Genomic DNA, 23901 nt, shown 5'->3' with positions numbered 1-23901 from the left:
TGGTACCTAAGGATTGTCAAAACTTTCGCAGGGATATTGATAGTTTTCCAATTTTTATTATCGGTTATTTAGAATAGAATCTATAATGGACCATCGCATTCGACAAAATTTTTATGGTGGTTGTATCATACAATTATTACTTCAATACCACCTTTTTGTTGTGTGTAACATTTCACAATCACTGCTTCCAAATTTTTTATTGTCTATGGTAGAAAGTGGTTATTTGACATTTAAAGTAAATTGTTGTTTATCAAATAATATTTTTTATTATACTGCGATATAAAATGCCATCACCGATTGTTGCGGAAGTAGCATCGTTTGAAATTGGAGGTAAATCTGCGTTTATGCTCTACGGTTTTACGTTTAAATACATTAGTTACATAATAATTCATGTTAACCTCAAATATACTTTTACAAAGTCCAAATATTTTTTTTGGTTTGAATTTCTGTTCAATCAGTGTAATAAGATTATGAAGTAGCATGTTCATAAATTATTGAAAAGGATGGCTAATTGACTACACTTAATCCAGTAATAAATTATGTTAATTATATGCAGCTATTTTAGAAGGTTACCTATGATAATATTTTGTAATAAATATGACAGTTGCAAGAGATACCCGAAATAGACATTACTTATTGATTTATTTACTTGTTTATGTAATCGTAATGTTGCAACAGTATGTTCGTAAAGTTTTCCACTGTCCAATTTTATTTTACATCAATATTTCAAAAAATTAACAGAATAAAGGTTACATTTTGTATGTAATACTTTTACCAATATAACTTTGGTCAAGTTATAGTACTTGGTACCGTCAAAAAAAAGCGCCTAAGTCACATTTTTTATGAATAAATGGCCCTTCTTTCAAATAGGTTGTGTACCAATTATTTACACCCATCTTGATTTAATTCATTGACCACATATGGCTAACTTCTGACACACCGTAAAAATTATTTAAATTTTCGACTGATTTGAAATTTGCATCGGATATCGGATTTCTCAGTAGCTATTAAGAAATGAAAATATGGATTTGGAGTGGTCGTGTTGTTTAAGTGCTAGAACACGAGGTCGAGCAAACGGCAGGACGGCAGCGGCGTGCACAACTTAAACTTATAACCGTATGTGAAATGTTCATAGACAGCGTCTTTTTTTGGGCATTTCACACACAGTTATACGTTTGAGTTTCATGCGCCGCTGCCCGTGCATTCACTCTGGGCAAGCACTAAAAACATTACAATTATTTAGTATACTACACAATGTTTCTATCCCTTCACAAGCAATGAAACAAAATTAATTGTTTATGAATAAATCATTAGGTATGCGAGGCCCATGGCCCCCACATCCTGAAGCGGGCCCCCAGGCCAGGATCTTTGTCAGCCCCCCCCCCCCCCCCTACCTATCGCTAGGGTTAAAATCAGTGTGACGCTCTACAGAAACGTTTTCCAAATAATGTCCCAGTTAAAATGAAGGGTATTCAGTGTATTTTCAGTGATTTTTTTAATAAATCTACTTGAGTTTTGAAGTTTTCGAATATCGACAAACAATAATCAAAATTTTCATCACAGAATCACATATTTTAAAATATTAATATTCTTAAAGTAAAATAGATCGGCAGGCGACTTTTTTACCACTAGAGCAAATTTGTGATGTGTGTTTATCTCACTTATAAGGTAGACGCGACACGCGGGGCCCCGCTAGAGCCCCGTCAGCCCTCCTTGTGGGGGCCATGGCGAGGGCAGTGACGTCCCATGGCGCTAGACAGAACATACATTGCGTACGGGTTTAGGAAGAGGTGCTAATTCTATGTTTCTACCATGTTCTGGTCGGTTCTTTGTTTTTATTTTAATGTTTCACTTGATTGTCTTCAGCCCAAGAACCATGGCCCGAGGATGCCCAGTTATTCCAGCCATACGAAATCGAACAAATCCTTTTGCCAGACAATGCCAACTGCCATGCTGTTCAAGCATATCTCAAGGTACTTTTACATTTCTATAATTACAATCTGTTACTACCAATGAGGTGTGTAAAATTTCGATGTGCTCATAGAAGCCTTTACAAGCGATAGACATACATTCAGCTTGGACTCATCTGCGCCTCATTGATGTAAAACCTCATTAGCTACAAACTATTGCATACCAATCAGCCTATTTTACTGTCTTCGTAATGTCAACAATGGGTTAAAATAAATTGAAAGTGAATGTTTTCCATTTCTTCAAAGATGTGCAATCTGCCCTTCTGGGTGGAGATGCGGTGGAACGCGGAGTGGATGTCGCCATCAGGCAGAGTACCGTTCCTCAAATGCGGCCAGTTTCTGGTGGCTGAACTGGAGGGTGTGGTCCAGCTATGCAGTGACCGAGGGGCAAAGGCACTTCCAGACCTGACACCTGCCGAGAGAGCAGATCTACGAGCCTACAGTAGCGCCATACATAATGTTATGTTTAATGCTGAGGTATGCCATAGTTTATTATATTCATATCATCTATTAATAGTTAACCTAATATTAATAGATTTAAGAAAAACAGAGAAACCTAATTATTTGAAAGAGAAGGTGAAGAAAATGTCAAAACTGGCCGCCATATTTCAATGCTGCCAAAGTATAGAATAGGCACTGATTGACCACCAATTCAACTACACTAAAATATTTCTATAATCTCAGTAAATGTCACAATATAAAAAAAATCATATGATTCCCTCCAGTGCGGCCCAAAATGGCATTTCTTCCGGCCCAAAATAACAAGTATTTCATCACCTAATTTTTCATTGAATACAAACAATATTCTAATTTCCTATATACTAAGTTCTATTGTGCAAATATGTACGTAATGCAGAGTGGAGAGTGATTGGAGTATCTGATATCTAACTACTAAATTTAAAATAATAAAATGTACATATGTCTCGTTTAATATAATATTTCAACACTTACTCACTGCTGGCCGTGAAAAATTAGAAAATGGATAAATTGGCCCTCCTGTTAAATAGGTTGTGCATCACTGCTTAAGTGTATAGTAAAAATCATTTATTATTTATTTTAATATTACCTGTGTCACACTCTCCAGTTTATTCACCATGTAGCCCATAAGGAGGATGACAGATTGGAATATCTCATGGTAAGTATTCAGATTCCTTAAGCTTTTCACCACCGTCTGTTGCAATATGTCGAAGGTTGGAGCCAAGTCATGGAGAAGGCTGGTCGACAGTCAAATCATCCCGATCACAATCATTCACGAGGTTTCGACAAAATGTAGCATATGGCGTTCTAATGAAGGATAATTGTAAATTTAATAATCAACCATTCTCCCATTTGATTTAATGATTATTCATCCGTTTAGTTAAAGTTGGTAATTTTTGTTTACAGCTATACTTATATTGGGTAGAACCGTCAACTTATAACGAAGTGACGAGCAAACGTTATGGATCCGTGTTTCCCTGGCCCTTGAACGTCCTGCAGACGCAATCCAAACGGCGGCAGGTTGTCAAAAAACTAAAGGTTTTCGGTTGGTATTACAAAACCCTAGATGAAGTCTTGCAAGAGGTAATTGTTACTATTTTCTATTATACTATTTCAAGAATGAAAAACTTTATAACATTTCCATTAAGATTTTAGAAAATGGTGTTCAAAACAATATTGGTCAATAGAATGATCAACTTAGATCTGTCTTGTTTTTATATTCCATGCGTGCTTCACTGTTGGAGCGTAATTGCCTCTGCCAATCAATCCTTGCAGCATATCAGCAATTTGACAGATGAATGACTATTTTTCATTTTTTCTACAAACTTTTATTTGTTGAGAATACTGCCATAATGAAAACTAAACTCACAATTATTTTGTTGTTTGATTGTAAGGATTTTATTTGTTTTTTTTGGCCTTCTTTTTCTGTTGACCATGTCCGATCCTAATAGGATCACAGATGTAGGTTTATATAATAGACTTTTTTTCTACGCTCTTCTGAAACATTTGAATCAATAACAATTATTAGCAATGGTACAAACTAAACTGAGTACGGTTTGTTTTTTTATAGGTTGACAGATGTTTGCAAGCTCTCAAAATCAGGCTCGGCAATCAGGATTATTTCTTTGGAAAAAAGTGAGTACTAAAGATAACAAATTTCTATGACATTGAAAATTTTATTTTTATTGAATATACTAAACTACTAAATGCAGTGACGTCCCGTGGGGGTAGGCAGATTGATCATCGCTTGGTGGCGGCAAATCGAGGAGAATCATTTGGTATATATATAGAAATAGTTAGGTACCTACCTCAACTTAATAATAACGAAAAATCAATTCAGCTCACTGGTTGGAAACAAAATATATTAATTAACATAAAAGGTATAACAGAACTGTAATCGTTTTTATTCGGGTTCGCGATATCTAGTTTACTTCCATTACATTTCGACGTCCTTGGTGACCAGAAATGACACGTGCAGATTTGCGAATAATTACAGTCTGATTTATTACCTGTGCGCACGGAAGTTGCGTTGGCCGAAACTAAAGATGAACCCCCTCTTACAGAGCTTCCCACCTACCACTCCTGGTCCACGATTTTAGTCTGTATCGAAGAGTTACGCCATCATTATATCGATTATCGACTTCCTAATGCCTAAACCTTTGCGATCTCAGGCTAATAATATCATTACAAAAGTTTTGTGAAGAAAAGTGACACGAATCGCCCTTAATTAATCAATGTATCGCTAAAATGACATGTAAGAAGCCACTGTTTTACCAACGTCAACCCACTTTGGGGAAAAAATATTTATAAAATTAATTTTGTATGTTTTAGTGATATATATTTTGCTAATAATGTATCCATACTACACATTTCTTAAATATTGGAGTTATGAAAGGATGATAAAAACAAAAAGTACTGTATAAAAAAAATGGAGCGGCATTTTGTCCAGGGACGTCACTGGCTAAGTGTTATTGAATTTACCTCTTTAAAGTTTTTGAAGCCATATTAATGTCTAACCATAATCAACAATCAATCCAGAAAAACCTCATGGTGCGTCCATACTATGGAAAAATTTGAAAACCTAATACTATGTAAAAAAGTACTAGAAATTTTTGTCATTTTGGACAAAATTATTTATATTAATTTCTAATTTTTAATGAAATCACCTCAGATATAATATACGAGGGTGGGTCAATAAGTCCTTAGAAAAGCCGACAGGTGGCGCGAATTGCACTGTAAGCGGTTTGTTTTCATGCAGCGGCACTACCGATTCAGTATGCTGCGAAGTTTCAATTAGATCGGTCGGGTTGTTGTGTGTTTCTCGTACATTTAAAAAAAAAATTTGCTTGTGGAAAATGGAAAAATGGAAAATGGAGAAAATTGAGTTTAGAGCTGTTATTAAACATTTTAATATAAAAGGGTTAACAGCAAAGGAAATAAAAAATGAGTTGGATTTAGTTCACGGCATATCTGTTCCTTCACTTGCAACTATTTATAACTGGTTAAATGAATTTAAACGTGGTCGTACATCAACAAAGGATGAACCACGCTCAGGACGTCCTGTAGAGGTGACTACACCAGAAATGATCAATAAAATCCACGATATGGTGTTAAGTGACCGAAGATTAAAGTTGAGTGAGATAATTGAGGTTACAGGGATCTCAAAAGGTAGCGTCATTTCTATTTTACATGACAAATTGGGCATGAAAAATATTTCTGCAAGATGGGTGCCGCGTTTGCTCACAGTCGACAATAAACGCAATAGGGTGGTGGCCTCTAAAGCCCTGTTGTCGCTCATGCAACGCAATCCGGATGAATTTTTTCGTCGCTTTGTGACTGTAGATGAAACATGGATACACCACTATACTCCCGAGACGAAAGAACAGTCAAAGCAGTGGATTGCGAAGGCAAACCATGTCCAAAGAAGGCGAAAACCGTAAAATCAGCTGGTAAGGTTATGGCTACTGTATTTTGGGATGCACGTGAAATTATTTTCGTTGACTATTTGGAAAAAGGAAAAACAATAACAGGGGATTATTATGCATCTTTATTGGACCAGCTAAAGAACGAAATTGAAGAAAAATGGCCTCATTTAAACAGGAAAAAAATCCTCTTTCATCAGAACAATGCCCGTGTTCACACATGTTTACGATCAATGGCTAAAATTGAAGAATTGAAGTTCGAATTGGTTGACCACCCACCGTATTCGCCAGATTTAGCCTCCAGTGACTTTTTCCTTTTCCCAAACTTAAAAAAATGGCTAAGTGGACAAGGTTTTTTTGCAAATGAAGAAGTCATCGATCGGACAAATGCTTATTTTGAGGACCTTCCGAAAACTTATTTTTCTGACGGTTTAAAAAAAATTGAGAAACGTCTAACCAAGTGTATTGAGCTCCAAGGAGATTATGTTGAGAAATAAAAAAAAAATACAAAAATAAAAAGTGTTTTAATGCTTTTTTCTAAGGAATTATTGACCCACCCTCGTACCATACCAACTAGAGAAAATCTATGAAAAAAATATGACGCTCAGTGTGTATCCAGTGTGTCCAGTATCCACTGGATTCGCTCCAATGTGCTTTAACAATTGAGCCATGTGCGCCCTCCCTATCTAATTATGAAGAAATTAACTAGTAAAAAGAAAAACGATTTTCTAAAACTGGAAATAGTAGGAAGGTTATTCTGTTTTTTTATTTAATTATACATAATATTAAACTGCTGTGTTATATCAATGATAATTTATTTCCAGGCCATGTGAATTAGACGCCCTGGTGTTTGGCCACATCTTCGGAATAGTAACGACGAACCTTCCGTGTCAAAAGCTGGCGCAGCTCGTCCAGCAGTATCCGGAACTCATAGCGCTTGCGCAGAGAATCGAAAACAATTACTTCAAGAAGAAGCCCTAACCTCAAAACAAAAACAATCCATAGACTATAAAAATATTTCACAGATGATGAATACTAACAATATGGCTATCGTGGATAATTTTATTTTATCAGGAATATTTTATATTACAAGAAACGGGTTTACACAAAAATGACAATTTTTTTTATATTATCCACGATTGCTCATAAACAATTTTTTTGACCAAGTATTGTGTTATTTTAAGTATATTTGAATGAATCATTTGAGAAAATGCTACTTATTACTGTCACGTATTATTAAAGGAAACTATTTTTTAATATACATAACTAACTAACAATAATTAATACATACATATTATATAGTAATTTATTGAATATTTCTTGGGATGCTCTGTATTTATAGCATCTGTGGGCGCACGCCCCTCGTCAGTAGGAAACTACTTGGTAGGTTTTATTATTTTCATGTCAAATTTTTGGTCTAAGATATCACTCTAAAATATAATAAATTCGAGTTTTTCCAGTTCAGAGTGTTCATGTTGCCACGTAGTAAGTCCATTAAGAGGTCAAAGAATAAGCCAAAATTTAGCTCTCGTTTTAATAGAAAAGGTTTTTCTCAAATGATTGATTCATGCCACTTTTGAGCTTGCTAATATTAATGCATTTTATTGCTATTGAAATTAAATTGCACAAAAGAAAAAAATATTCATATTTACAATAAGTACATAAATTGCCAATTCTTATTTTTAATACTGTATGATCACCATCATAATAAAGTACCTATATGTTAAGTTTTATAACTCAAATATTAATGTTGAGATTCGTAACTTTGATTATTTTTGTCCCCCAATGTCTGTCTGTACACACCCCAGTATATGGGCCGCTTCTTATAATTAGAGTCTGTGATTGAAATATCTCGAATCTCAAGAAATAAATGTTCCGAAATTTAGAGAATTCTCATTCCTCGAGAAATCACCAATGAAAATGTCAAGCATTCGAGAAATTGCTACTAGGAAAAATAAGTACCTAGGCAATAAAAATACAAAGCGAATTTGAAACGCCGGTATTTTATTGGGTAAGAAAAACTAAAAAAAAAACCCCTTGACTTTCAACCAACCAAAACGGTATCAATCCTGTAAATTCACCAGTGATATTTTTTAAAAGCTAAAAAAAATCTCATATTTCATTTCAAACAGCAGAAAATTTTAGCCGGATGAGTTAAAAAAGAAATAAAGATATTTCTCGAGAAACCAATCTCGAATTCTTGAGAAAATAAATATTGTTGAATTCTCAATTCCCGAGAAACGAAAAAATCGAGACATCGCAAACATTTTTTTTATTTATGGCGCCATTTTGATTACAGCCAAAAAAACTTTGTACATGCTCTAAGATGAAAATATTTGGATCGGATTCAGAACAAAATTTGATAAAAAACATGACAAGAACTATATAGCAAAGCGTGATGGACGACTGGTAATGTATCCGATTATGATGTCGTAGATTTCGGATTGGAATCCTAGGCCTGGCAAATTCACATTGTTTATCAATATCTGTAACGCAGAGCATGGACCCAATAGATTGAGTATGTGGCTAACATTCAGTTCTCGTAAAAAAAAATGACTGGCAGATAACCTCGAAGAATTTGTCATTTCGAATGAATATCTTACTTCAAATTATTGATCCCAATGAACAACTGAACAACGCATTTATTTTTGTAACAAATAAACAACTTCCATTGAAAACTTGAGAGTTTTTAATTTAAATTGTAACCGATCCAATGGAAATTGTTTAGAAATAAATTATTAATTGTACGGCATAGACTCTACAGTTAGCTTCCCGGGAGTGTATCTCAACCATAAAATAAGGTACTATGATACGTAGTCACCCATTCTGTTTATTGAAAAAAATCATTGATATGTCCAGTGACTTGTGGTCGTTTGGATACTTATCTATGACGGCGAAATGACCTACAACACTAGGGCTGTCAAAAAACTATTGATACTTTCCTTCCAATACGATACTGTTAACAATACTTTTCCCCAAGTTGGAATAATATTGTCGGTGTTTTGTAAAAAGGGCGAATTAACAAAAATGCTATTTTACAGGATTTTTAACTTTTGACATTTATTTATTAATTACCTGTGAATGATTATAAAATGTCTTAACAAGTTTATAATGAGCGTAGAAAGAATACTGTCCGTATAAATATGCATTATAATATAATATTTTAAAAGACCTAATATGTCACATTCGCTTTTATTCGTAATACTAAGTGGATATTCATCCTTACGATTATTGTTTTCAAGTACTTTCCTGTGGGATACAAATTCGCCGTTTTTACACAAAGCTAGTGAGGTACAGTAAAAACAAAACAATGATTCGGTTCGTGGATTGTATGCGTACGAATACGTATACTGTTGTCAGCGCTTCGGGCACATCGCCTGCCAGGTAATTAGTACCACTAGTAGGGCTAAATATCCGCACGCACACCATCGACCAACCGAATAATTGTTTTGTTTTTACTGTAGATACATATTGTTTTTTCATTAAAATCTCGATTTCGCCAAAATGTAAATGCCGATCGACAATAATTACAATGCATTAGAATATTTTCGAAATTTTTTCAAGATTTTTGCCTCAGATGGCTCAAGCATAAAAATGTGAAAAAGTGTTTTGTTAATATTCATTCTTTGTTGTTCACCAATAAATATGTACACTGTTTTGAAGTTAATATGTAATTTGACAGTCGTTTTGAGTCAGTGTGTGAAAAACATCAACCCCCACATTGTAATCATTAACACAAAATATTTTTTTAATTCATAAAAATATGTACCATGAAATGGGGTGTGATTAGACCAATGCTATTTTCAAAACTTTTTGTACCAAATGTTTTAAGCCTTAAATTTTACTAAACAGTCATGCCACATGTTTATGTGAATTTAGTATTATATCATATTGTTTATTATTTTTCAATTCGATACTTTTTCTTTCAATATAGCGACCTACCTTACCATGTAGTGAAAGTATAGGAGTCCATTTTTGTACTCATGTTTATATGGTAAAAAATGCTGCATTTTTCTTCAGCCACCTGCCCATTCATTGCCGGATGCAGGCCTCCCCACCTTGACGCTATTGAGCTCTCGATTTTTTAGCTATCTATCTGCCCTTTAGATTTTTTAGCATACCACCTGTTCACGTTAGTTCAATATTCTTATTATTATCATTGAAATCTTACCGATCATTTAAGTAATTATATAATTTAATTTATCAATTAATAGATATTGTTTAAAGTTATTCTTTACCCATTAAAAAATTTATTTAACATTTGTGTCTTGAACTATTTCTCATCTATTGCCTGCGTCTAATAAACAATGGAACAGCGTACCCAGACAAACACACTTGGACAGATTGATACACTTATTCCAATAATTATTACCTATTCACTGTATTTCACCGCAAATAACGTTTAGTAATATGGATTGGAGCATTTCCTTTAGAATTTTTTATTAATACAGCCGATTGAATGAATTGAGGTGCTGAGTATTAAACAAGCTAAAACGATTGAATAAAAAGAAATAAGTATTTTATTCGTAACAATGGGTATACATGGACATAAAATGTTATTATTTTCATAACAACCGTATAATATAATAATATATGAATATCTTGGTTTGACTCATCCTCCTGCAATTACTAAAAATATATAGAGATATCAATATTTTTTCGTGAAATAGTAATAAATGATAATTTTGGAACAAGACTTCATATTTTACAGAATGTTGAAAACCGTCATGTAGAATTTATAATCGCATATTTAAGTTTTACTAGATTTACTCAATTTGATCATTAGTGCACTTGTATCTGTTCAATCTGCAGCACCTCAATTAGACTCGATGGATTTTTTTTATGTGGTTAAGTGTTACTGTTGTATACTTCTGTTCTTTTGTTGCCGAAGCAATGTCTACGGTTATTATTGTTATCGCATAAAAATATGTTTATTTTATTAAATAAAATGTCTATATTGTAACATAACATGTTATAATAATTATTAATACTATGTATATTGTAAATAAATATTTAAATTTTATTTTAAATAATTTTTATTTCAATACGTTTAAGAAGCATTAGACGAAATATATTTATTTATATTAATTTGTAACATCCAGTGCAGTATAGTGGCACCATCTGAAAACGTGAGCAATCGATTTGCATATGTAAGGCTAAGACCACTTGGGCAGTTTTCACGTTGTACCTCAAGCGTGTTTTCTCATGCAGCGGGAAATACTGAATTACCCCTTGTCATACATGCGTGATTTCATGCTTGAGTTCCGCGTGAAATCACACATGTTTGCTCATAGTATTGGCTACAGCTACACCGTAGTACGACTATCATTTCACTATCCAAAATTCCATTTCATACTAAGGTGATGGAATATTGTTTTTCTTTTGTATAAAAGCTCATATTTTTATGAAAGATATGGTCCCAGTGCAAACTACCTGTAACCCATTTACTATGTCTTTTGCGCAGCATCAGTCCAATTGCGTATAACAAAAACTAGAGGCATACGACCCCGACTCCTTGGATTGCTTCAATATCTATGGACAATGCTTTCTCCCAACGGTCCGGTCCTCTATCTACTTGAAATCAATAGTTTCCCTAAAAGCCGCAATGACATGTCAGCCAAAACGTAGAAGTCACACTGTATCTTATTTAGTAGAATAATAAGGGAAACAACAATTTTATAATTATTATTTTTATTAGAAACATTAAGAAAAGAAACATTGCATATTAGATTAGGTATACAAATTATGACAAACATACACTCATTACAAGTTTACACACAATACACATAGTTTTGTAAAAGTTGCTATGTATAAAAAATATATAATGTAGGTAAGGAGATCGTTTTTTATATAGTAACACTAGGGCAAGTGAGAGTAAATTAATGTGGATATGATTAGATGTTCATAAAATCATAACGGTATGGTGATACATTTACAGGTTATATGTAAGGCACAGTTCCAATTTAAAAAAAATAGTAATAAAGTCAATATCAAAACAAACGAAAACAGGATTCCTATAATTCGCATTACGCACCGACAAAAATAGTTATTAATTAAATTATACTTACAAAAATTATATATTGTGGTGGTTACTTCCAATAATGGGGAGCTGTTTGCAAAGCGTGGAATAAAAACATTCTGGTCATTTGGATGACATTAAAACTCATTTAGTGCTAACACCGCGATTGGCGCGTTTGGAGTCGTTGGCCATTAGATATAATTAACATGTTATTTAAATGTGGTAATTAAAAGGTTGGCAGTGATTGTGAAAATAATACCCTTACATACGCAAGACATTTCCTTGGTAATGGTAAACAAATGATGGGGGTTTTAGGTAAAAACGCTATGTAAGGATTTCGGACTATCTTTTTTGTTTTACATGAAACACGTTCCTAAATTATAGATGGCAGCGTACAGTTCCTAGTAATTAACAAGAATTTAGATATTTTTTCGTATGCCCATAGTATAGTATACATACAACAAAGACTTATGGTACGTTTACATCTGACACTTATACCGTTATACTTATTTTATGTGTCTGACATAAAAATTCACTTACTGTTTACACCTGCATGGATCTGACATAAAATGCTCGTATACTTCTCGTTGAAATAAAGTCTCGACACTTTATTCAATGGCAACATTTGGAATAAATATATGCGGTGTTTACATATGGTATTGTAACTTATTCGGACACTTATTTCGTATACTTCTCAAAAACGTTATGTCAGTTGTCAATATGGGAATGTTAAAAAAGAAAGCAGCGAGTGTTATTATTTTCTATCTTTCTATAAGTCTTTTGGCAACAAAAAGGAGGAAAAAATGGTCTAGATGGATGCGGGAATGGATTCAGCGACGAGAAGAACTAGGTGCCTTCCGTTTAATGTCAGAGTTTAAAATCGAAGATCCAACTCAATTTGTGAACTTTAGTTTGCAAGATTGGACCTTTTGCCAAAAAACAAGACACAATTCAGAAATGCGTAGAAGAACGATTAACAGTAACATTGCGATATCTAGCACTTGATCGTCATTGCATATTCAATATAATATTATCGTACCTAATACGAGTGCAGGTATGGGTCAAAATGAATTAGGTAATACCATTTGAAGCTCATTTTTTCTTCACAGAGTGCATCAGAATTAATCGTATGTGCCGAGAACAAGCGATATTTTATTTTCGAACAAAATCCATAGAACACGGCACATCCGATTTATTTCTCATTGTCTATGATTTTTGACAGATCGCTGCAGTACATTTATTAACGTAAACGTTGGGCATACATTCATGGTGTACCTATGATAATTGATTGTCCGTTGTTTTAGAAATATACATATCGTCGTTGAAACTAGAAAATTGTGTAACTCCGTTTTAATCGAAAATTGACTTTGAATGCCATCTAATGGCCGTTGATAATATCTATCCATCTTGCAAATTTTGTAATTCCAGAAAAATTGTAACATTGTTAAATCATGGATGATTTAACTCCAAAGCCATATATTTGTATAGGAAACCATAATGTTTTTTGTCTCTCCTGTAAAGTAGTGTTTTTGGAGTTACACACTTTTCTAGTTTCAATGACGATATGCAATTCACTAGGTACTTGTCAAACTACGAATAATGTGTCAGGTACTTGACATAAAAGTAGACGGTGGTCCAACTTCGGTGATATATCGCTCCACGTTCGAACTTGTCGAATACGCGGTGTTTACATTTGCGTATATAAGTAGATTGAATAAGTGGCAGGTGAGAGTCGACACACGCAAAATAAGTGGCAGATACAAATATACTTACTGTTTACACTTAAGTGAATATGGTGTCATACATAAATATGACGATATTAGTGTCAAATGTAAACGTACCATTAGTTTACATACAAATTATTTAAGTACTATAGTACCAGGAAGAAAAAAATGTTAATTTCTTTTAGACAGCAAAATCTCTTAAAATAAAAGTATTCACAATATTACATATTAACAAAAGTCAATCAATGTAACTGTCTAACTACCAATATATTATATTATAATATAAAATCTTAATTTCTACATGTCAGGTCAGTTTTATTGAAAAGAAATCCAGTATGAACACAATTTTTGAATGAAAAATCTATGATTCACATGGAAATGGATTGGAATAAAAAATAATATGAAATCTAAATTAAATAAATATAGGATCAGATCAAGAAATAAGACGTGTACCATAAAATTTTCAGTAAGTTTTGTAAATATCATTGTCTTTCTTGGTACTACATCTTTAGATTCTAAGGCCCCCCTTTCCACACTGACATTTGAGACGAGAACAACTCAATATGAATCGATTCTTCTGAAAAAATCCTATTCCAATCACAGCCAGACGCGATTTATACCATACTGCCGAAAAGTCAAACAATCGAAACGTCATTGAACAAAAATATGTCAAACAAAGAAGCATTGTTAATTTTGTATAAACATAAAACAATTAGAAATAATCAGAAATTTTTGGGTTCTGTCAATTTACCGATGTGTTTCAATTGTTGAAAGATCATTACTCAACTTCTAATATAAAATTCCACCCGAATTTATATTTTTTACCATGTCCGATCCTAATAAGATCATATGGGCCTCCACAGAGTGGAGGTTTGTATTAACAGATTTAGTTTTTTTACAACAAATGGATGTCAGCCACTTGCTCAACCTATTAGGTCCATACTCATACACAAATTGAAAAACAATATGTGTACTTGCCAGATCCAGGATTCAAACTTGGGACCCACGACACTTAAGCCGCGTGGCCATCGTGGGTTGGTTGTAAACTTTTTTACGTTAGGACATTATCCCTATATTGACTAGAACCAGCGGGATGAGTCTTTCTGCCTCCCTGTGACAGAACTGAATAATTGGGGTCGACTAGCTCGGTTTGTATGTCTTTCAGATTATGGAATGTCGCAGACATGGCCCCCACAAGGTGGGGGCTGACTGGGCTCTAACCTGGGGGCCCGGCGTGGTGTGTCGACCAGCTAAGTGAGATTAACACACGTCACAAATTTATTCTTTTAGTAAAAAACTTTACTTCAAGGTCAGTGAATATTTTAAATATGTGATTGTGCGTTGATATTGCATTGAAATGATAATTTCCGTGTATAATTTGGGAAACTAGAGCATCACACTGCCCTTAGCGATTGGTAGATGGGCCTGCCAATGATCCTAGCCTGGGGGCCTACATCAAGATGTGGTTGCCATGGTCGCAGATGTTTATCTTTTTGATAGGTAGGCGGCGGCAACTATTGACAAGTATTGACAATCTTGTATTGCATCTTTCAATTTAGTTTCAAGCGCCAAGCAACAGATTTTTGTTGACTGTGTTTGTCAGTACATTACATTACAAATTATGCCTAATGAATGGTAATCAAATATATTAACTAGTTGTTGTCGCCTCAAATTTGTATGTGCGAGGGGGCTCAATTAAAAATATAATAAATATAGTGCCTTTTATAGACGATACGAGATTCAATGCAGATAATTTGTTAGAGTATATCGACAAGTGGGGGTGTTGGAGGTGCGAAATACCCGGGTGGCAGCAATCGGGGAGCGGCAGAAGTCCGAAAAACAGATTTTTAAATGATTTCAGTAAAAATATATTTTATTCAATTATATAAACTGATTCATACGATTATATTATATTTTATGAAATACATCTGTACGTTGCCTACTGCTAAAGGAAGGCAACGAAAACGTGTAAAATCGAAGAGTAAAATATTTAGGCGTTTAACATAATACAGTGAAACCCCGATTCTACGGTTTTGAAGGGACACTAAAAAACGATAAATGCGGGATATATAAAAAAAACTCGTTTTTCTCCTGGATTTTTTTCGACGTCTTGAATTATTTTCAGTTTCTCAGCTAGAGTTCTAGTTTTCTTCATGGGGGGCATTTTAGTTGGGACTTATAAAAATTCATGATACGAGATGCGAGGCAAGCCTGAACGCCGACCGACTTGTGCAAACAAACCGGCGCGACTGAAATGTCTGTATGTATCATAAACAATTCTACGAAAGCGAAATGAAATATATTCAACAAAAACGGTCAATCGTGATAATATTAAATTTGTGAAGGGACCATAATATTTAGACGATAGACCGAGGAAAACAATAAATTGGGGAACGGTTAATGCGGAATTATTTAACATTGTTCTTATGGGTGTTTGGCGGGACTTTCAAAAATGAATGATCCGTGCGGGAAAACGGTTTATGCGAGAACGGTAGACCGGGGTTCCACTGTTTCCGATTTGGAACAATATATCAGTTGTTCTTCAAACATATATTTTTTTGTTTGACAGGGCTTCAAACAATTAACTCAACCATATAGGTAGGTACTACATATGAAGAAAAGCAACTTGTTCCATAAGTTTGTCTCACGGAAAGTAAAAATAGTCACCTGTGGCACAATTATCTTTTACCTCATTAGATATTTTTAAAATAAAATTTTGTCAATTTGGTTATTTTAAATCTCTACTACTTATACATTATAATTTAGAAAGCTAAGTAGTACACCAAATTTTGTTCAAAGTATTTTGATGAAGATGGTATTTAAATTATTTTTCTATTTCCGTTAAAAAATTACCTTGTTTTATTTGCGGGGGGGGGGAATTTTTCGCTAGCACCCAGACGGCAGCCACCCGTTGACACGGCCCTGCATTCGATACCCCATTTTAATAAGGAAACAATTCACAAATTTCACGGGTTTGAGTTAATAATGCTATTCCATGTAGAAAGGTCTTCTTACAATTTAGCAAAAAAAGAGTCAAAAATTTCTTCAATGTGTCATAAAATTGAAACACGCTATCTGAGATTAATCATTAATTCAGTTATATACTGGAATTTTTGCGTAAATTCCTTATTAAATTGTAAAATTTCATTGTGTATTGCTCAATTCCACTAAAATAAATTATAAAAACATACATTTTCCTCAAAATCGACGCTTTAAAATTAAAATGAGAATATCTGCAAAAAATTCAAACTCCATTATCTTGTAACAAGGTTTTTTGAGTTGTTTTCCTATTAAAATATGGTATCGATATATATGTTACGCCGAATGTGCGAAATTGACTATTACATGAAATGGGCTAAATTTTGCCTAAATCATGAAAAATGCAAGCCCGTTGCGTTATTCATGAATTAGACAAAATATCTGGTGAGTGCATGAATTCCGCAGTAATTTTTCTGCCTTGTTCATGCATTGGACAAATTAGATAGTAGCGCTACGGTGGTATTTTTTGCAACTAAACTAAATGTGTGAAATGCTCGTGGATTGGTCAAAAAGTACGTATATTATCTATGGTCAAAATAGGTGGTTGCGCTCCGGTGGTATTTTTTGCAACTAATCAAACTAACCAAATGTGTCAAATAATGTCATTGATTATAATATAAAAATATACCAATCAATAACTAACTACAATGACGTTCATATCCATTTACTATGCGCAAAAAAACTAGAACTATAATATGATAACGGATGAATTTTATTAAAAAGTATTTTCGCGATTTGATTCGTGCTTGGGTATCGATCGTGCAATGGTCGATTGTATGTTTTTGATAGTTTGTTGACACTTGTTAGCTAACCTCAAAATGGACATTCAGTTGAATAATTCAGAATTTCAAAACCTAACCTAACCTAACCCAACCTAACCTAATAATATTATATTATGTCCAATTATAACTAATAAAAATCATCCGTATTAAATTTACTTTTTCTACTGTCATGTTGACAAGTACATGTACTAGGCAGAAAATTTACCTAATTCATGAATAAGGCAACAGGCTTGACTATTACATGAATTAGCCAAAATTTAGCCCATTTCATGTAATAGTCAATTTCGCACATTTGGCGTAACATATACATATAGTAACATTTAGCAGTATTAATGTACATAGAAACAATTTGCTTCTGGATGTGATCCAATCTGTTTACTTCCGGAAATGTCTACTATCAGGATAGACAGACGAGTCCTTTGTGTGGTCAAGTGGCGAGACACCTCTAAAATCTTCCCTTGGATTGACATTCCACCCTAACATTGACGAAGATCATCCCAATCACCAAAACTGTTCCAATGATACCAACACCTGCCATCCAACCTGGAAGATGCCGCATTTATTAGTGATACTTCATCGTCTGACAATACACTGACATTTTACTAACAAAGAAAGTATAATAAATGTTAATAATTAAAATACATAACAAACTTAGTGAAAGTCTTGACATAAAGTAATTATTGTTATATGCTTTAACTTGCTGTAACTCTGCTTTATAAATTTTATAAAGTAAAGTTACTTCCCTACTTTATAAATCACCATTACTGTGGAACCGGTGGGCGGTTAGAAAATTTTACTACCATGTAACAGACACAAAAGTTTTTTTTCATAATTCCCGAACCAGAGCGCAACCGGTGGATTCCTGTCCATTTCAAGCGCAGATTTCAATAAATGCTACATTCTCATGCATAATATATTGAATATTCAGTATTGAATAAAAAAATATCCATTATAATAACGTATAATATTCATCAATTTTTACATATATGCAATCACAAGACTTACCCAGAGTGCAATTAGCCATGGAGAAGACGTTCTTGACATCTGGACCACAAAGATCTTTCGCCCTCGTATTGGAGAAGTCCCCGAGATAAAGAATCAATCCAACAATCAAACTCAATCCTACGATAAAACGATAAAAGATACACAATGGATAGATGGCAACTAATTAATAATATACTTGAGGTATTGGGGATAAAACAATTTAATCAGCTCGCACATCTAAACTGGTCTAGTCTGCAAAATGTCGAATACATCATCGTTCTTCACAAAACACACGTTGCCAAATGGAGCTCCAGACACTGGTGGAAAGCGACATTTTAGATTGAAAAAACATCTAGTGTTGCTAGCAACAAATCGCATGTGTCTCGTGCTGCGAGTCGAAGCCGCTAGTATTGCGGTTACATATACGTACACGCTACGAATTGGTCATTCCTGTATAGACGTCAAAGCTCACTGGTTGCCGCATCCCATACATAACCATGTTTTGAGACGTTACGTACGACTATCGCTAGGCGCCTATGTGTGCGGTCTTCAAATGCATCATCGGTCGTAGGTTTGTTTATGGCTGTGCGGCCGACGAGGTGAGTTTAGATGTGCAAGCGGGCTAAGGGTGACATAATTGAATAATGAATCATTAAATGATAATGGGGTGGTTTTCACAACATACAATATAATTAATTATGTGTGAAATAAGATTCAATCATGAAGCCGTTTTGTATCAAATATTCTAAGCATTTTATTTTCATTTTTTTTTATTGTGTTAACTGCCAATTCATGGTGGAACTGCATTTTATTATTGATTAATTTAATAAAACGCAGTCTTTTTAGTACTTATTCCACTTTTATTATTTAATAAAAGTGGAATACTTTAGTCCGCCTCAGAGGGATATTTTCAACTAAAATGTAAAATAACTAGAAAATGTCCCTCTGAGGCGGACGAAACCGGTCCAGATTTATTAAATAATAAAAGCGGAATAAGTAATAAAAAATTTGCGTTTTATAAAATTAATCAATAATTTTATTTCCAAAATGGGATTACAACCCATGGGAATCCATGGCTGTACAAAATGTCATTATTGTAATAACACATTTAATTTGAATGTTTTTGCCTAACTTAAATGTTTAAAACAGTAATAACATTAATAAACTTGATGAAATATCATACTTGTTTCTTAGTGTGATAAGTGTTATGGAAACATTTGAGAAAAATACTTCATTTACATTAATCACAGAAAGTAAAAATTATGTAAAATTTACAATCGCATATTTGACTTGATTTTTTGTTGATTTACTCAACTCAGTCACCGGTCGGTATTTCAAAATATGCTGAGAGATTACCTGATACTGTATGAATGAATCCGACAATGCCGTAACGGACTTTTCGCATTGCAGCCCTGGCGCACCAGTCTATCACCAATATCAACATTGATACGAAGAGAATCGAGACACCTGTTGAATGAAATAAAACGTGTATTTTAAGGCTTTGCTTTTGTGGTCGAGCAGTGGAGCAATGGTGTTTTACCCAGAGCAGAGCCAAGCCGGAGCATCGAAAATTTGTACTGCTCCGGATGATTTTTTTTATTATTAAATTTTCATCCCAAAATCCAATGAAAATAGTATATTTCTCACTTTGCAACACTGAAATTATTTGAAATACGGCAACACAACCGAGTGATAAATAACCTCACTTTTTTGACAAAAGAGGCAGATAGTGAAAGACAATTTGCTGTCGGAGAATTTTGTTTAATAAGCTTAATAATGAAAAGGACGAATAATAAACCTTCTTTCAAAACTAGGTACTTATTTTTTATATACATATAAAATGTATAAAAACCTTAACCCGGAGCGGAGGTGGAGCAAGTATTAGGTCCCGGAGCTAATACTTGTGGAGATAATACGGAGTGCTTCCAACAATACAAATATTAATAACTCAAAAAATATAAATTTAATTTAATACTATACACATACCAAAAAACATTAAACAAGAAGACACCTTCCAAATGTATGGGAAGTAATCATCATTGTTTGCAGAGAAGTCATCCTTGGAGAACGGACCACACACATCCGTGTTGTTGACTTGGATACACCTGCAAACAGACAAACATGTTTGGTAAAGACTTCTGACATGTCATTTTTTATTTCTATCGACACTCCCTAAACATGACATTTTACAGGAGAGCGTCTCAAAGATTCAAAATGCAATTGCAAAGTAACGGCTGCATGTATCTTCTTAAAAGTTGTAACAAATCTAGTTTCATCATGTCACGCAGATTTGATTGTCAAACATTCAAAAATTATTTAAATGAGTTACATATTGCTAAATATAATGTATTTTCAGTTATTGTCATTCATATATTCCTTCCTTCACAGTGCTTATTTACACAAGAAACGTGATAAGTATAATAAGAGAATGTGAAGATTAATTTTTCAAACGTATGATGTACCTACTTGATTTCAGTTTCATTCATTACAAGCCATTCTATTTTCAGAAAACATAATATATTATATTCCTACACTATTCATATTATATGGATACCTACACTGCTAATAAAAATATCAGTTTTAAAATGCTATTACAAATCGATATTTCCAGCTGTCACATAGGGCAGGGTTTCCCAAACTATGTTCCGCCGTACCTGAATAGGTGTTCCGCGACCATTTGGAAAGGTTTTATACACTGCAACACATTTAAAGATCTTCTACAAAGTAGAAGTAAAATAAGTAAAACTAAAATAAAAATAAATAATAAAGAATCTACTTCATATTGAAAGGCGTAAACTTCATGTAAACTGATGTTTATGACGTCAAGCATATAGATAGGTCATGGCTCCCACAAGGGGGAGGGGGCTGACAGCCCTCTAGCCTGGGCTTACGGGGGGCCCGGTGTGAGAGATCGACCAGCCAATAAAAAAAAAATTCAAGTTCACATTTATATTTTTATAAAAATCGATGTTTTTTAAAATAAATATAAAAATATTAAAACGATGAATTAGTCAAAAATCTAAACAACGAAAAATTGAAAACTTAATAAACTAAATTTTAAAAATATAATGTAATAATAAGATGTGACCCTGCAACGAATTCAAATTTTATTACATTTTTTTACAATTGTAAGTTTATCTTTAAATTAAAAAAAAAAGAAATCTTTTTAATGTTTTCAGATACATATTAATTATTTAATACAGTTGAAATAGTAAATTATCAAAAAAAAAATCTCAAATTGCAAGCTTCGAATTTTTCCGCTAGGTTCTCTGCTGGCGTGCCTCTCCCCCTTAAGGCAAAGTCTTCACTGAGCCTTTTTTAAAGAGGCACCTAGCGGAAAAATACGAAGCTTGCAATTTGAGACATTTTTTTGATAATTTACAATTTCAACTGTATTAATGAATAAATATGTATCTGAAAACATTAAAAAGAAAAATATTTTTTATTTTAAGTTAAAGACAAACTTACAATTGGAAAAAATGTAATAAAATGTGCATTTGTTGTATCGGACTGCACCCTATTATTACTTATATTTTATGGTCATATTTATTATTAAAATTTAGTTTATTAAGTTTTCTAAGCATCACCTAAGCGATTTTTGATTTAATTCATAGTTTTAATATTTTTTTATATCTATTTTAAAAAACATCGAATTTTATAAAAAATATAAATGTGTGTAACTTGAAATCCTTTTTATTTATATTAATATAAATATTTTATTTATATTTATAAAAATAATTGATTTGATTTGATTGAAATAAAAAGGATTTCAAGTTATACACATTTATATTTTTTATAAAAATCGATGTTTTTTAAAATAGATATAAAAAATATTAAAACTATGAATTATTCAAAAATCGCTTAGGTGATGCTTAGAAAACTTAATAAACTAAATTTTAATAATAAATATGACCATAAAATATAAGTAATAATAGGGTGCGGTCCGATACAACAGATTCACATTTTATTACATTTTTTACAATTGTAAGTTTGTCTTTAACTTAAAAAAAAAAATAATTTTATTTTTAATGTTTTCAGATACATATTTATTCAATAATATAGTTGAAATTGTAAATTATCAAAAAAATGTCTCAAATTGCAAGCTTCGTATTTTTCCGCTAGGTGCCTCTTTAAAAAAGGCTCAGTGAAGACTTTGCCTTAATTCAAAATCAACAAATTCATAATTATGTGGCATATCATTGTCTTGCGATAACCCCTTCAATAATTGTGGGTTCAAGTTGTCGAATAACTAATTTAAATAAAATTTAATCAAATATTACTTACTTACATACCAGTGTTGCCAACCGTACTATAATTATAGTATTTGTACTATAATTTTGGTCCGCGTACTATGTACGATATAAAATAGGTATAGTACGCCAAAAATACTATAATTTTGAATATCGGAAAAATTTGTAAAAAGTATAAAAATTTCGATATTTTCGTTCGATAAATACTATTATTTTGCAATATAAGAAGATTTGGAGAGCTTGGAAAAAAAATTCTCGAAAAACGTAAAAAAAATCCCTTGACTGGTTTTAAATGAAATTTTTTGAATTCTTCAGTAAGGATTTTGGTCGGAAGAGGTTAATAAAAAGGGGTCTCGGAGTTTCTCAAATTCTCCGTTATTTTTTCCTGAGAAACAAAAAACCTATACATTTTCAACAGATGACAACGCGTACTATATTTTTTCCCCAAATACTATACTTTTGGAGGCTTTGTACTATAATTCCACTTTGAAAAGATGGCAACACTGTTACATACCAACAAAAATCCGATAGTTTACCGACAGTTCATGATTAATAATTGCTCTGACAATTCATGTAAAACTTCTAAACGATTTAATATATTTCGTACTCCACGAACCTGTTCCAAAGTCCCATAGTCGATATATTGTATAATTCGGTGACATTCGAAGTAACTTCTGGTGGAGTTGGTCCAATCAGCCATTTCGGAGACAATATCGAATATAGTAAACAGATTATGGCCGCGACATTGCCTATAGATAATACTAAATTTCTGCAGGCTACTATTACGATGCACATTTTTTAAATTATGCTGCAATTCTTATTAATAGATGGTAATATTATACTAATCCAACGAGAGATTCCAATCTCAACCGCCCAATTTCTTTGATTCTAACCTAACTTCAAACTTCAAAAACTTGAAACTTTTTCAGGAGACAGACCATAGACTAATATATTTTTATAGATCGGCCACCAGTGTTGCCATATTTTCAAAGTAGAATTATAGTGAGCCTCCAAAATTAAAGTATTTGAGGAAAAAATATAGTACGCGGTGTCATCTGTTGAAAATGTATAGGTTTTTTGTTTCTTAGAAAAAAATAACCGAGAATTTGAGAAACTCCGAGACCCCTTTTTATTTAGGTACCTTTTCCGACTAAAAATGCTTACCGACGAATTCAAAAAAAATCATTTTAAACCAAAGTCAAGGGATTTTTTTACGTTTTTCGAGCATTTTTTT

The 23901-nt window shown here is 33.1% G+C and overlaps 2 protein-coding genes across 2 annotated transcripts; one reads left to right on the top strand and one right to left on the bottom strand.

Annotated features, from left to right (window-relative positions):
• The first annotated feature begins 180 nt into the window (after positions 1–180).
• Positions 181–7493, top strand: LOC147074876 (metaxin-2-like). The gene is made up of 6 exons (XM_085942793.1): positions 181–330; positions 1867–1973; positions 2217–2447; positions 3354–3530; positions 4018–4082; positions 6694–7493. The coding sequence occupies exons 1-6, from the start codon at positions 285–287 to the stop codon at positions 6848–6850; spliced, it is 783 nt and encodes a 260-aa protein (XP_085798919.1). The 5' UTR covers positions 181–284; the 3' UTR covers positions 6851–7493.
• Positions 7494–17784: 10291 nt separating this feature from the next.
• On the bottom strand, positions 17785–23600 carry LOC147074875 (LHFPL tetraspan subfamily member 2 protein-like). The gene is made up of 5 exons (XM_085943078.1): positions 23284–23600; positions 20404–20522; positions 19774–19884; positions 18439–18555; positions 17785–17976 (listed from the first exon to the last, which is right to left on the bottom strand). The coding sequence occupies exons 1-5, from the start codon at positions 23460–23462 to the stop codon at positions 17879–17881; spliced, it is 624 nt and encodes a 207-aa protein (XP_085799204.1). The 5' UTR covers positions 23463–23600; the 3' UTR covers positions 17785–17878.
• Positions 23601–23901: the final 301 nt, after the last annotated feature.

Source organism: Rhyacophila brunnea, unplaced genomic scaffold (assembly GCF_057557595.1).
Source record: "Rhyacophila brunnea isolate RB1 unplaced genomic scaffold, BYU_Rbru_1.0 scaffold_15, whole genome shotgun sequence".
In the NCBI taxonomy this organism is placed as follows: Eukaryota; Metazoa; Arthropoda; class Insecta; order Trichoptera; family Rhyacophilidae; genus Rhyacophila; species Rhyacophila brunnea.
This window is presented reverse-complemented; position numbering and strand designations above follow the sequence as displayed.